This window comes from Lagopus muta, chromosome 2 (genome assembly GCF_023343835.1).
Source record: "Lagopus muta isolate bLagMut1 chromosome 2, bLagMut1 primary, whole genome shotgun sequence".
In the NCBI taxonomy this organism is placed as follows: Eukaryota; Metazoa; Chordata; class Aves; order Galliformes; family Phasianidae; genus Lagopus; species Lagopus muta.
This window is the reverse complement of record NC_064434.1, coordinates 29,004,513-29,020,862: the sequence shown is the minus strand read 5'-3', so window position 1 is coordinate 29,020,862 and position 16,350 is coordinate 29,004,513. Positions and strand designations below refer to the sequence as shown.

General features: G+C 38.1%; 1 protein-coding gene across 43 annotated transcripts in view; it reads right to left on the bottom strand.

The window, feature by feature from the left end:
- Positions 1-767: 767 nt before the first annotated feature.
- The window catches only part of RIMS1 (regulating synaptic membrane exocytosis 1), a 292,326-nt gene continuing 276,743 nt past the window's right edge, over positions 768-16,350 (bottom strand). For all 43 annotated transcript variants that reach the window (XM_048938239.1, XM_048938195.1, XM_048938197.1 and 40 more), the window contains 5 exons: positions 9,554-9,695; positions 7,011-7,123; positions 4,547-4,648; positions 3,357-3,496; positions 768-3,003 (listed from right to left, as the gene is read on the bottom strand). In XM_048938239.1, the coding sequence (XP_048794196.1) occupies positions 2,785-3,003; positions 3,357-3,496; positions 4,547-4,648; positions 7,011-7,123; positions 9,554-9,695 (716 nt within the window). In that variant the 3' untranslated portion in view covers positions 768-2,784. The remainder of the gene's footprint in view (positions 3,004-3,356; positions 3,497-4,546; positions 4,649-7,010; positions 7,124-9,553; positions 9,696-16,350) is intronic.

Sequence of the window (16,350 nt, the reverse complement as noted above, 5' to 3'; positions counted from 1 at the left end):
ATTCTATATGTAAACAGATCACTCCCACCCCACAGAAGCAGAGATATAACATGCCTTTTGTTCAGAGATTACCATGTTTAATTCTTCTTTTTTTTTTTTTTTCAATAGCTTAATCATGTATTCAGTTAAATAAAGTAATAAACAAAAGTGTTTGAAGTGAGGCAATATTGTCTTTATGTTATTTTTCAGTTGTGATCAGGTATCTGTGGGACATGGAAAACTAAAATCAAACAACATACATCATCTTTAATTCTCTAACAAAATTTAGTGCCAAATTCTGCTCTCAGGTATGTTTCTATAAAGCAGGATCCATCGTGGCATGACAGAACAACGGCATATTTCTGGGTTTAGAAAGGGCAAAAGGTAAGAAGTTGTTCTCACCTCTTAAAGGCTCGGCCCACACCAAACACTGAGCTGACATGCACCATCCCGCTGACCTGGTGCGAGCAGGTGCAGCAACACTCATTGCAAATAAACTGATCAGATTTCACCAGATTGCAATTTGGCTAAGTGACTTTAATTGGCCTGCTTCAGTAACTGAGAGCACAGTTTGGCTCCTTTCACGGTGAAAAGGCAGCCAACCAAACACAACTTTCACCAGGCCCCAGATTCTGGTCCCAGATTTCAACATACACTATTACATCGATCAAACGAACCATAGAAGTTACTTATCATTTTACTGTTCCTTAACACATTTCACACAGTCCTGCAGCGAGCAGAATCACAGGTGAACCTCAGAACATACAGAGAGCACAACTACTACACTGGACATGAAAAGGAAATTTTATTAAACATGTTTACATAATATGAGTTGGAAGTTCATTTAAAAGCACAGGGGAGTGTTAAGACAAGTGGTCAGAATAGAAAGTTACTATCGAATTATAACTAGTTGGTTTTTGGCCACTAAGACAGAACAGGATCTAGTAGTAGTGCACCAATGCTTGAGTTCTTCCTGCTCAGCAGGTCGAGCAGTACCAATCTGTGCCCTATGGAAAGATGGGCAGAGTAATTCCAACGTGTTGAGTAATAATAAATAGTTCACTTGGTGCAGGCAGTATGTCTATGAGTTAAAACCTAGTGTGTACGCAGTTTCTACATGTGTTACAACCCCACAGTAGGAATCTACACCAAAATATTTATTAGAAGGAATTTGGTCCATACTACATCACGTTTTCCATAGGGTAAAAAATAAAGTCCATCTATAGACATTTAGCACCAGACTCACAGACCTAGCCTGGCTAAAACCTGCAAAATGTCTATAAGAAAAATGGATGGCTTAGATTTCTTGGTTACTTCAGTATTGTAATTACGAGCAAACTGTACAAGTACATGCAACATACAAGCTGGCCTATGTGGAACTAACATACATTATTAAATAACCTTTTTCATCTCTTTTTACAAAACGTGCATGCAGCTTTGAACAGTTCCAAGTCATGCTGCTCTATTTGTGTGACCACAAAATCGAATGGCCTGTAAAAGGAGGGGAAACATAACAATGCACCTGCAGAATCTGCAGTTTTTAGCACATTTACAGGATATCACAAGGGATTTCAAGGCCAAGAAGAACTCAAATGAATAAAAAGCAAATTGAAATTTGACTTTTTTCTCCAAAAAGTAAGATATCTTGCGTTAAAAAATCAAGCCTTGTGCTTGCATCAATCTCAAAGAAATGTAAACTAAAATTTGATAAAAACATTAGTAAGTGCAGAATATTTCAACTGGAATTTCCAGTGAAACACTGAACAACTCATACCATGCTCTATCCAGGGCAGACAGGTGTGTCTGAAGCGACACACGTGAGAGAAGCCTGGGTACAGCTGAAAGTGTCATATGCTCAATCCATTCCTGGTCAACGTTTTGGGAAGTCAAATATACATTTATACACAGAAACATAAGTATTCCCTCTCCATTTCTAGGAGGAAAACTGCATTACCAGTAACATATTCTATGTCAAAATTAAGAATAAAGCTGCTTTATACCAGTCCCCAGCATTAGTTGCAGAATTCTTCAAAATTCTTCCATGCAAAACATCATAAACATAAAAGTTAGTATATATAATGCAAACATATCTGCTTTTTACAAAGAAAAAGTGGCACTGTGATGATTAGTTACTTTTAAGAATATAACCTTGGTTGGTCATTTGTTCTGGGTTCCCACATGGGAGACTCTGAAGCACCAGAACCAAGAAATGATTTGAACGTGCTGGAATCATAACTGGCTGCTGAACACTTTAACGATGCTTACAGAGATATGCTTCAGCCCTTTTTTTTTGTTTGGTTTAGAAAAAGAAAGGAAGGGTCTCTGTTAGCGTTGTGAGGACTTCTACAAAACTAGCAGAATCACATGGCAAAAAACTAGTGGAAGTAACAAATACAGAAAAACTTCTGAAACACCAGGAAGTTAACACTGCTTGAGGGCTCTGTCAAAATGTGAAAAATACAATGTTGTTAACAGAGTGAGAGCTTCCAGTTTGGCTCATATTTGACTTAATTTGAATCTAAAGATCCCTCTCTCTCTCTCTCTCTTTTTTATTTTTGTAATATTTTTTTGTTTGGCTTTGGATCATTAAAAGCATCAGAGATAGACAGACAGTTTGGCTGTATGTTATATACTTTTGTTCCATCAATGTAAGCCGTCTCTTGACAAACAATTCAGACATATTTTTGGATAACTACTACAAGCAAAAACAGAAGTGATTGTCTCTCTCCAACAGTGTTTTTGATCGTGTGAATATCTGGTTCCAATCGTTATCCTGGGTGATGTTTTATTAGGCAGCACCTGCTTCTATGACCTAATGCAGGGAGGCCCAGTTGAACTTTCCAGAGACGACTGGGAAGCTCTGCGTGTCAAGGGAGTCAAGGTTGGATCCACTAGTGATGAAGGTGGGAATAATTTATACCAGCCTATTACCACACTGGACAGATCCAATTCCTCCAGAAGGATCTGGGCAACACCCATGAAGCATTTGTGATCCATTCGGCCATAGTCTCCCCAGACTATTACCTGTAAGAACACAAGATACAGGTTCAGCCTGGTTCAAAGAGCCATGCTCACTCCTGCTGTATATCACGATGTATATAGTAAGGAAAATGTTTTTCTTAAGGGTGAATGATTGCTTCCTCTTATGAGAGAACTTAATGGCAGGACAGGAGCAAGAGTCAACAAAAGAGAAATGTTTAATACAGACAGACATTTCACAGGTCGGAAATCACAAGCCATGAGGATGTGTTTGCTGATATTTAGAAAATTAAATACTTAGTGAGTTGGAATGGGTTTGCATACCTTAATTAAACTTAAGTAAACATACAAGTGCTTTACCAAAAGACTGCCTAAATTGGATTTTGGAAGGAACTGACCTGAAGGACTTTACCCTGTGGACTTTCATCAAAAACTAGTGTCTGTTGGTACAAAGGATCAAGGGTCTTCCGTGCAATTCTTGTCTTCTTCTTTGCTATACATGCTCCATTTTCCAATAAATAAACTTTGACATATGGAGCTGCAAACAAAACACCATTAATTTTATGTTTGGACTTAAAAACTTCTATGTTGCACATCTGAGCTGGAGGACAGATGCCATAAAAGGAAGATGAGTAGAAAGAACACGACATGCTATCTTTGTTGTATAGTCTGAATACAGTTACACTTGTTAAATAAACGACACAGACCATAAGGAACCCATTTCATTTTTATAACCCTTAAATTTAACGATCCAAGATGTTACTAATAACAATTCTGTTTCACTGTTTCATCTGTCATTCTAAAAACACTTTCCTTTGCTAGGAATTAACTGTCTCTGATAGTTAAGCTGGAGTCACTATGTAGGGGTCAGAGATACATCACAACAGAAGACTTAAATATTTCATTGAAAGGAATATTTAAAGCTAAGTCATTCAGATAACACAGACACTAACTGCTCTTCTGTCTTAGGCTCCTAAGGAGGTTGCAAAGTACCATTTTGCCAAAGTGCTATCTAAAACAAGAGTTCCTGTTGTTATAGTGAGCAGTGCTTGTAGCAATTATTATATATCTCTCCTAATGAAGATTTCTATAAATAACTAGGACACTAAAAATATTCTTATAAAATGATATTTCATTCATTATACAGATTACTGACACAGGCACTACCATAACATGCAAGCATACAGAAGACTATGACTTGCAGGTCTACTAAGCTGTTTGTTCAGAGCACAGTCACCTGCTCTTCATCTCATTTTTGTGGGGAATAAACACAAAGGACTTCACGTACATTGGTAAAGCCTTTCTGAGAGATGTGACTTGCCTAAAACACATAGGAATACTTCTACAGATGTTCTGTCCAGAATGGGTTTTGAATTGCTAAAACTAATTCCTTGAAAAGTGACATGCAATTAGCAGATGCATGCGGTAGGAAGTTGACTGATAACAAGGATATATGTCCATGCATACATTCCTTGCAAATAAAATGTATTTACATCTAACAAGGTGCTTAAAAAGCCTCCAATCCCCAATTCACCAGCATATTTCATATTCCTGATTTCTGTTCACGTATTGTTTATTTTTCCCTTACCTGGGGTAGATTTGGAGCCAGGTTTTTGTGTGAGGCCACGGGCTCTAATGACTTCTACTTCTAACTGGCCCTTCTTATCCACCATGCCAATCTGGATATCACCTGAGGGAGAAGAAGAACATTTTAGAGAAGCAGAACAGCCTGGGAGATATGAGAATAAGAAAGAGAAACAGAAAGGTTAGTGTTCTATTGGTCTGCTCCATGAGTGTGCTTGTCACCTCTCCCGATCCCTTAAATTTATCTGTCCTTAACCTAGAACTAAATGGGTCTGTGACCCACGGGGGCAAGCAAATTTACAGCAACATTTCAGTATAAACACCATTCTTTTCATTTCTCATTATGACGTTATGACTTCTCACACAGGACTGCTGCCCCAGCAGCACTTCCCTAGCAGTGGTCCCAAATGCCAACAGCCTAAAACCCAAATTTCATGTTCAGAAATCCCCTCAGCTGGACATTTCTGTCTCCAAGCTGAGATGTAAGAGCTAGGAATGCAATGTCTCCTGTCTGATTAACAGGAAGGGGAACTGCTGATTGAGGTTCACTTTGAACTCTCTGTGCCTCAATTGCCTGAGGAGATCCTTTGTGTAAGGCAAATGCGCCGACCAGTTGAGGCACACAAAAAAAGTAGCTTCAGAGAATGATGCCCTGTCCTCCAGGAACTCAAAAGAAGAGTACTGCAAAGAGCTCTAAGAAGTATAAATGTGTCAATTATTCTATTTTTATCAATACAGCATGCCTATTTTTGTTGTGAATGAAATAATGCAGATTGCTAAAACCTGCTTGTGCTAACTGCTGTTTCCCTGCATGAATCTGACAAACTACATTTCCTGCAGAAAAATGAAACTCCTTGTTCCAAGACCAATAAAATGCATGGAAAGCTACCTTAACTATGGGCTGATGCTCAAAGTGTTGGACCTGTATGATTCCATCTACTCTGGAATCAGCTGGGTAGAAATCTAACAGGCCACTTAGAATCAATTAGAATCAATACAGCATGTAGCTTTGCGACTTCAGTGCAGATAAATGAACTGTCCATATATGCATGCCACATCTGAATATGGAAATATTTGAGATTTAAACTCTGAATTAAAAAAAAATACAAATAGATAGTCCTGAACTACAGAATTAGAGGGTTCTAGATTTAGAATTACAGCATTTTGAAATGAAGCGGGGCATGAGATTTTCACAAGCTTGTGCAATGGAAGAGCAGTGGTTATACCTTGCCACATGAGGTATAACAGAGCAGCAGGGAAGGTTTTTACCTGTCAGACTTTGCTTGAATAAACATGTTTTGTGTTTCACTAAAAACAGTGTAAAGGAAAATTCCAAGAAGCAGTATTAAGACTACATCTCAGTATCGCACAACCAAATAAAAATATGGTACAGGAAGCCAGAAGGGGGAGCAACAATCCGGGTATTTGCCAATGGCAGCAGGATACAGAAGATGTGAAAGTTGTAAAAAGTGTGGTAAAATACTTTTTGGGGGCTGAACCCTGAGCCCTTGGTAAGTAAAACAGTTCAAAGAAGTGAAAATGCACATGACTCAAGGAATCTGCAGAAAAATAGGAGATTAAAGTAAAGATGAAAGAAATTTAGACCTCTGTATTCATACCAGCAGAGCCACTTCAATTTAGAAAATATTCTCACTGATACTTCTGAGAGTGCTGTACTGAAGCACTAGGCTCTTACCATTTCCAGCATGTTTAATGGAGTATATCAAGGACTCCTCGCTTACAATCCTAAACATGTAGTATTTGAAGCATGCCTAAAAATTGTCCAAGTACAAGCAAAAAGATATCAAACCACTCCAAAGACACTTGTACAGTACTGTGCTGCTGCACAGCACTCACACCCTATTCATAATCAAGATACAGCTAACACTAATATAGGGTTATCCAGACTGGAGTGGAGTGGAGACTGGTTTGGAGTACTGAGAAAATTGCAGATAGATCCAGACAACTGCTGTAGAAAAGAATTTTGTCATTAGAAACACTGGCTTTATCAATAACTGATAACTGGGCATTGCAGATATGGGTAGAAATTTCAAGTTCTGGGGTTACTTTGGGATGAACCAAGCTTGGACAAGTGCAGAGTTTGGCAAGAAACCGTCTTCATATCCAGTATAATCTGCGGTGATCAAATATAAATACTGAACAGCTGAGATTTCACAGTGATTGGACAACTCACAATAATGCCCAGTGTGAAGGAAAGTGCAACTTCGATCTTCAAACTGCAAGTGAGATTAACAGACACTTAACATCCGCAGCAATATTGTTTCTCAACTCATTCTGGATGCAAGCATGCTAGAAATACCAGTAGGAACACCAGTGACCAGGTACAGGATTTTCGTGTTTACAGTGAAGGAAGCCACTTCATAAAAGCCTTTTTGGTGCTGCAGTCTAGCAGTGAGTTTGATAGGTACTGTTTTAGTATCATCTAACATATAACATAATATTCTTACCCATGGCAGGAGTTGCTAGTGTTTGTCGGCCTACTAATTGTGCAGGTCCAAGTCCATCAAGGAAATCACTGAACTGACTGTCAGCGCCCAGCCGTACCCCAGGAAATATTAAGCTGAAAGAAAGTAAAAGCGGATTAAGCATAAGATCAGGATTAATTTCCATTGCCGTACAGTATTTCCCTGCAAAATACTTCTTACACAAGGCAAGCAGCACAGAATGTGCAACCACAAAATGTTCTTCAGTGTCATGAAATGCAGAGGCCTATTACTTTACATTCCTGAATGCCTGATTTAATTTTTAATACAATTTTGTACTGATAGACATATCCAAATGTCATCTGCATCAGTTAGGATAAACAAGGAAAAGCAATGCAAACATTAAATGCACTGATTGTTGCAGCTGAAGCCATAAGCTGGCACATAATACTAGTGGGGATGAGACCTAAACCTAATGTCCACCCTATTTCAGGACTGAACTGCATTCACACAGACTATATGTGCATTTACAAACTGCTTTCTTTTGAACGCATATGCATTCTCCAAACAATAATAAAACAAAGAAGTGAAAAAATTCAGAGGAAGAATAATCCATAGTGGGGAAACTCAGCTTCAGTTTCCCCATCACAGTCAGCAGGAACAGAAGAATGGAGTCTGAACTAAGTCTGGATAGCATCTTACCCAGTAGGCTATCCACCATTCTGCATCTATTTCTCCCAAAGGAAATTTACAGTTAGACTCAATAAAAAAGTAACAAAATTTCCTATTTGAAGTATCTAGTGTGAAAAGTTTTGTTTTCCAGATATAAGATTTATATGATACATACAATTCACAGCAAGCCACAGTTAGTGGGCTACAAAAAGTCCATTCCTCTCTTCAAGACTAACTGCTCTCATAATGTTTGCATAAAGACATTGACTGTCTGTAACTAAAACTGACCAGAAAATATCAGCACAGTGCTTTTCATTAGAAAACTTTGATTTACCAAAAGATGAGATTTTCACAGAAGTTTAAAGAAATCTTATTTAAGTTTTCTTTAGGTGGAGGAGAAAAAGAACGTTAGAAGCTTCCAGTTCAGCCATTAGCCTCCCAATACTGGCAGTAACCTAACTCCAAGATTCAGGTTCAAGCCTCATGCTATGCTTGTCAAACCACCCAGTCTGCTTCTTCCCTCAGTGGCACTACTCACCACTCCTGCAGCTGCTAGGAACAGTTTCTCGCTTGTTTTTTGTCCTTCATTGCAACAAACTATATTTAACTTTTTAACCTGAGTTTTGTTATCTGCCTTCTTTGGACCATTACCCTCAGCTTCCCTTTAGAGCCTCTGTTAAATATCACTGTTGTTCTCACTTCACTAGCCTCACTGTTACTTTTCTCTTGCCAGGGACTGGAATAGGGATATAGAGACCAGGGACAGTGGTTAAGGTTAAGGTCAATTGCAAACTGAGTCAGGGAACAAACCGCAGGCATCCTGATGATCAGGAATCAACCAGAAGCCTTTGTAATTTTATCAGTGCGGGGCTCCCATCTCTTCAGTACTGCTCACCAGAAAAATAGGCCAGTCTCCAGTCCCTTAAAGGAGGAATTCTTCATTGCCATGGTGAGTGGAGCCTTTCAGACTGGCAGTTTATTGTAGAGAGATGAAGGATAGGAAGATGGAATGCTGAAGGGCAAAGGTAGTGCCCTATCATCTGATGATGGAGTAATTGCACCTTTACACTTCTCCTTGCCACCATCATGGCTGACTGGCTCTTCATCCCTCTTAAAAACTATCAATTGTGTAATAGTGTAAGCATTTAAAAAGATGAAGCCAAAGAAGTCCCTATTGTCCATTTTTTATCTGGTCTGTAAAACAGAATTCCATACCTTCAGTTTTCACTTTTGCATGGGACAACTTGTAAGAATTCTCTGGTGACCACTGAGCCTTTGCACACAAGCTAGAGTCCTATTGGTATCTGTAGGGATGCTACAGTATTTATTCACACTTTTGTGTCTAACTGGCTTTTGTTATCCTTTCCTAGAGGCTCAGTCATTCAGCAGTGAATGAAAACAGCTGCCCATTTACCCACAGTTGTGTGCACGGTTTTAGCTGATGGTGCAGTTGAAGTCTGGTTTTACAATTCTCAATAAGAGACTTGGACCAAGTCCAAACTAAACTCTCTTTGTATACAGTACTACTGAACACAGTTTCATATCACAGGGATTTACACACAACATCTGAAGTTTAACTCCAAGTTAATCCAAACACAACTCAAAGACGAGTTTTGTTTTGAATAATGCAGTCTGAATTCAGTTCTCTTTTGATGAACAAAATGTCTCGCAGGATAGCAGGGAAAATGTGAAACCCAAAGAAGTCCTCTTTCAATCTCGATCTTCAACATATTACATGCCCTGAATTGTTTAGTTTTGCTAACATTTTCTCAAGAAGAAGAATCTGCACACATACCTATCCCCTCAGCCCAAGCTGGGACCTCTGTTCACATCCCAAGCTTTCTTTAAAAGACAAGAGGTTTTTCTTACATCACTGCACTTTTAATGCCACTTACTTGCCCTCAGAGCTGTAACTATTTATGCTGCCATCAGTGGATTCTCGACTTGGCTGTCGAACCATACGACTTCTCATTTCTGCAGCCATTCCTGTCTCTGTGCTTCTTTGTATCGTGCTCTTTAGCTTCTTATTGCCAGCCTCTGAAAGCAGAGAGAAGTAAAAAAAGTGTTAGTTAGAATGACAGTCTAGCATAAAGCCTTTCCTTGCAGTTTTCTGCAACAGAAGTAATGCAATGTCTCTTCTTCAGCTGAAAACTGGTCATGGTTTCTCTTTAAAAGGGCTGACACCCTCTATTAATGTGCTATTATTAATCTTCATACAACTAGAAAGTAGACAGGATGACTCTGATAGTGCATGTTAACCATAAATTTGGTAAGATATACATCACCACATTAGGTTAGAGGAATACAAATTAATGACTGTCTCAGGAAAAAAGAAGAAACAAAATTCTTCGTGCATTCAACAGGAAAATGTTAAACACTGAAACACTTCGTATCAAAAACATAGTAACATATTTTCATACAGCAAAATCCCATTTTTCACCACAAAGTAATTAGTGAGTGCTACATAATTTCTAAGCAGAATAATCTTTTAGGAATCCCTTTGGAAGACTATGAAGTCCACAGAACTTGAGTTTGCAAATGAATGCTACAAAGTGCATTTCATGAAACCATTGAGCAGCTCGATATGTTTGGAAAAGTTTTCACCACAGTATTTTTAAATTTAAATTTAAAATCCTTTGAGTTCCACTTGCAAGCTTCCAGGTCATCTTGGAGCAGGGAGAGCTTCCAGTCCCTTCCAGGCACAGTTCCGAGCTCCAGATGTAACAGCCAATTTACAATGAATTCTACTCCAAATCTTATGCTTTCAAAGAATGGCAATTGTTTAATAATCTTTAACTGAAATACTTCTACCAAAGTCTCTACGTAACACAGAAATCTGTGTTGCCTTCAGTTCAGTGCCCTCCTTATTTTCTTTTAATTCAGCCTCTCATTCAATGGGTAACACTGATCTCTCAAGAAGCAGTAGATATGACAAGGTTTCACATGAACAAATGCAGAAACCTTCTCCTGCATTTTCCTCTTCATATAAGTCATATGTTCATTCACTGTCTGTGAAGTTTCTATTTTCTTTCTGCATTCTGCTTTCAGGAATACCTCAAAAAAAAAAAAAAAAAATTCTTCTTCCATCTTCTCCTGCTACAGAGACTGAAAACTTTTTCATGTTCCTATTTCACGCAGACATTTGATGTTTGGCTATGACAGATTTTCGTCACACTTCAGACAGAAGCCAGAAATCTTGTAGCCCCACCACAGCTTCAACTTTCTGGCAGATGGCTGGCCTTTGCTCTTTGGGTCTTCAGAACTGGTGCAGAGCAGGGAGAAATCCCACAGGATAGAGCAGCTCTTCCTCTCCAAGGCTTATCGTCTCTTTGGTGCTATCAGAGAAGATGGATAACATGGCCAAAACAAAAAAGAATTTGTATACAGAGTGAAGAAGAGACACTGTCGCATCAAAAAAGGCTGTGGTTTTTCTTCTAAACTTTCTATTTGAGTGGTTGTTTAATTATGGCCATCCAGAAGCAGGGAAATAAATGCCTCTCAGTGGAAGAAATCAGCTACCTACATAGAGCCACAGACCTTTTACTCCCTTTTGAGGACAACAGTTCTGTGGTTTTCCTGAGTGCTTTTGTTGCAACATATCCAAATTTCCAGTACTTGGTGAGCTAAAAATGCATTATTCAATGCCTTGAATGATGGAGAAGACTGGGCTAGATGAGGTGGAGCAGGATCTACTCCCAAACAATGTAGCTGGCTGTAGAGGGTACTTCATAAAACTTAAGTGACTCGAAATATAGGAAAGCATAATACAACATTTTGAACCTATGCTTTACCTTAAAAAACAACAAAAAAAACCAACAGATAATGTGCACACCTATATTCTAGCATGCCGATGCTGAAACATACAATGAGCATCAAAAAATAATCAAAAGACAGTCTAAGCTATAAAACCCACAAGCAGACTCTTACGACGAAGAATTCTCGTATTTCCAGTAGGTATGTATTTGCCACCCATGTTGTCTTTTACTTCTCTCTTCTCTGAAAGTGTCTCTGTTTCCATCTGTTCCCACAGAGCAGGTCAGATTATATAGTTTAAACCCTGCAATGTTTACTGCAGCCAGCCAGATCAGACTGCATGACCGGAAAGATAAAATACAGTAGAGCCTGAAAAGCAAGCATCTGAATGGAAATGCCTGTGAATATTTATGGCTCACAAAACTTGAGTGATGAGACACTAAAGGAACAAGACTATCATGACCTTGGCACAAGGCAAGGAGAGAGATGCTGATTCAGGCCACCTGAACAACGTGGTGAATGTGGAAATCCATTAATGAGAGACAGTTTGCTTGGAAAGTATAATAAAAAGCAGATTCATAGAAATAATAACTATACACATTTCTTTTCCACTGACTAAATTAAAAAACAAACAAACAAAAAAGCCCCCGTGATTTTAGCTTAGAGCACAGCAGAGACTGAAAATTGCAAGTGGTTTTTCATGTAAGAGTAATTTAATACTACTATAGATAAAATTCATGTTGCTGCTTGAACATGCTTCTTAACACCACAGATGTTAAATGCATAGACTGTGCAGACTGTGCAGGACAAATCCTTGCACAAACCCACAGTTTCATCTGACTGTGCCGTATGTATCAGATTGTCTGCTTCTGAATGCTTTTAAAGTTGCTTCTCTCTGCCTTACTGTTCTGGATTTCACTTCTTGTTTACCCCATCAACTTTTTTTTTTTTTTTTTTGGTTGAAGATTAGGAAAAAAAAAATCTTTGTCTCCTCCTGTAACTGTTACCAATATCTGCAGTGTTACTTAGGAAAATAAGCGTCATTGCTCAGATTTTATTTTACAATCTCAATCTTAATATTCTGCAGTACAATAAAATATAACATAAAAGTCACCCAAGACAGAATGGCAAAATGCATGAATTTTATGGCATAAAGAGAACTGCTTTTGCCCAGGACTAAGAACTGAAACGCACATTTCATGGGTTTTTAAAGTTTTACAGGTCAGTTATGCACATTGTGGGTTTTTTTATTTTCTATTTTTTTAATGCCTACTGCAGCACAAGAAGAAATGAGAACAATTTATCTCAGCAGCACATTCTGGTAACCTTCTCAGGAAAGCCTTGTTCTGCACGGCATGAGGTGGTTAAAGCAGAGCTGAGCTGGGACCTTCTACTATTTCTGGAGGGGGTCAGGTAATGCGGAGTCACTCTGGGGTGCAGCTTCCAGTCCTGGATTGACTGCACAATGAGGTGTGGGATCTGATCAACTACCAGTGTTTCTCTGGCTCCTTGTAATGTGTACTTTTCTCCACTATCATTTTTGTCTTGTATTGTATTCAGGCTAGCAGTTCTGCATATAGCTTTGGAACCCTGTCTTTACATGAACAGTAGAAGTTCATTAAAAATTTAAGTTCAATATCTACGCTGTGATACACTGAGAAGATTTTCTACTCTTGTCTGAATATTTATTGGAGAGCACTTGGTCCTGATGCTGATTTGTATTAGTTTGATATGTACAGTTAAATTTTATAATATGTGACAGTTATTTGCCTGCACTGTATAAATTGCATTATACTCATTGTGCAGACTGAAGATAAACTGTCTCTATACTGAATACCATCTAGGGGAAAAATGAATTCCAAAATGTGCTGTATAATTCTATCCACTCTGTCTATTGTGTAAGGCTTTCTTTGAGCAGAAATGCAGATTAATGTGCATAAATACCACTCACACAAACAAATAGTTTAACAGGTATAAGCTAGAGAAAAACGATTACAGAGCAATTGTGATAAACATTTTTGCAGGTTTGATAACAAATGCAAAAGGATCATAAAACAGTCATCTGTAGCTGTAAGACATACTTGGCTTGCACACTTTTTGCCATTCATTATCAGCCCTGTTGTAGCTGCCCTGCTACAACACACCAAGGAGCATGTGGCATTTGCTGGTTCATTCTACATCTTATAAATAGAGTTTATAGTGATTTTTTACTCCAACAAGAAAAATGTTAATGCAATTGACATATTCCAATTTCTGTACTTTTTAATCACCTCCAAACATAGCACCCAGGGGGAAAAAATGACAACAGAACTATATTAGCAAGAAAGAGTCAGTGATAGTACCTATAGGAACAGGATGGCCTACTAAAGATATTTCAAGGCTAGATTTACATTTCTACAGGCATCCAATTCAGAGAGAACAATGCAAAGACAAACAGCTTGTATCACCTGTATCCCTGTAGAGTCATGACTGCTCAGTGCGACACCGTTGTCCAGGCTCTCGATGGTCTATGTATGTGCCCGTAAACAAAACTGCCATTTTCGCCCTTTTTTCAATATAAAAAAAGTCTGAGAATATCTAACGGAGATGTGCCACAGCCCGCTGGAATTAAGCTTTTATGGTGTAATGTAAAAGTGTATATTTGATGCCATGGGACATTTGGGGACACAAACTTGGTGACTTAGTCAATAGGATGCTTTAACAGATCTCTGTAGGACAAAAAAAATGACATGGATATTTGTACTACTGATGGTGAAAGAGACACCTTAAGAATTGCCCAGAATCTCACCTGAGAACAACTAGTTAGATAGCACCAAAAAAACAAAGAAGACATGAGTATGTAGTATGTAAAACTGATGACCTATTCAAAAGAACACTAAAGAAAGCAAAGCATGCACCATTGCTCAATCCACTAAAGGAAGTGATTACAAGCCAGGTGCTGATAATACCACTGCCTGACTCAAGGGCAATTCAAGGTTTCAAGCATGCTCTTGGGCATGAGGAAGAAAGCCTAAAAGGACTACAGTTCCAAGCCAGGTCTGACTGCAGCCTGGTTGGGTTGTAGCCATATTGTTGGCCTGCACATCCATGTTCAAAATAAAAGTAAACAAGAACTTGAAAAATCAGGCCATGATTTATTACCTGATAATGGCCTTAAAAATTTATGCAACTGTTTTTGAAAATCTTGCCTCCTTAAGATGGTGTTAGGCTTATTTACTAAAAATAATGTGAAACCAAGCATGTGGCTATGTACGATAATCTTTAGAAATACGATTTTCCCATGTTGAAAATAACCAAACTACCGAGTCTAACCAGGGCACTTGTATCTTAAGAATCATCTTGAGAAGATCAGCTATGACTTCTTAAATTACTGATATTTTTTGTCCAAAGATTTCCAAATTAATAGTTTTGTCCATACACAAATGAGGTGAAATGAGCTACTGTCTGACAAGCCAAAATGAGGCAATCAGTGATGATATATGATAATGAGCTTTCACTGCTGGGATTGCAATAACACTTTATAAACATACAGAAGTAACAGCATCTTAATTACCTTGTTCACATGTATGAAAAGTGCTATATAAAATCAGAACATGTAAATGGATCCAATAATAGGCACACATATGCCCAGTTCTTCAACTCTTAAAACTTTACAAATTAAATCAGTAACATAAACAAGTCACATTTTCAACAAATTATTTACTATATAAACAGTTTATAAAATTTCAAGTACTTGTTTTTTATATACCCTTGAGTAGTCACTCTGGAAAGGAAAGACATGGAAGAAGAAAGAAGCTCAGAGAACTGTTTGCACTTCAACATTAACATTTTTACAGCAAAACACATTGCCTCCCTTGCTTAAGACCAGCCAGCTCCTAGAAGAGAATTGGCATATGGCAGAAAGAAATCATCTGCCCACTGAAAGGGTCTTGGGACACAGCTGCCAGTAATACAGAAAGGGAGAATGAAACTGTAGTTCAGAAGAAAGCAGAAGAGAGACTTCAGATAAACTAAAAGAAAATCATGCTCCTTTAAGGATTTAAACATATTTAAATAACTGTATAAAGTCCGGAAGTAGTTTCCAGGTATGTGCTGTAATTTCAATTGTAGTGAATGTGAGATTTTTTAAAATAAGGGTCATCATAATTACAAACACTTTGGCATTGATCATTCTAATCTCAAAATGGCAATATAAGGTTAAAAGACGGTATCTTACCAGAGAGTATCAGCTACAGCCAATTTATAAGACACCACTAATAAGAAAGCTTACTATTGCTATCTATTTTCAAGCAGTTTCTTGAGAAATATGTGAAAAAAGTAATGAAAACCCAAAGCCCACTTCTTTTAATAGTTTTCATATGAGCTTTAAGTGGAAATGTTTGTCAAAACCACTGGTACCAAAGCATCTTCTAGGAAAAATTATGTTACATGCTTTTTTTGTGCAACTGATTAGTTTCTGAATAATAAGTCAGCCCTAATTTAACAACACAAAATGCTAACCAGGACACATTACAGTCCTCTCCTTTTACTCATGACAATTACCACCTTCATAACCAATGTCCATATTCTGCATCTTTCCTGCAGTTTGAGCTATTTGGACTGCAAACAAGTCCAAACTTGTTTCAAGTCCTTCAAATTTTATTTCACCACTATCAGCATTTCCAGGTCAGCATTACATTTCCTTTCAAAAACATTAGTAACCTGCCTTTAGAGAACATTTCCAGCCTACCAAATCAATGGAATAGCAAACTGACATAGGCTTTTTTTCATTGCAAAGCTATAACCACAGCTTAACACATGCTGCTAAATGAAAGTGCTATATAGGTTCGTCACAGTAACACACAGAGAATACAGGCTTACCTCTGGTTTAAGCAAAATAAAGGATTGGCTGCAATATAATCCTTAGCAAGCACCCAGTATCTAGAGTAGCTTCACCTTT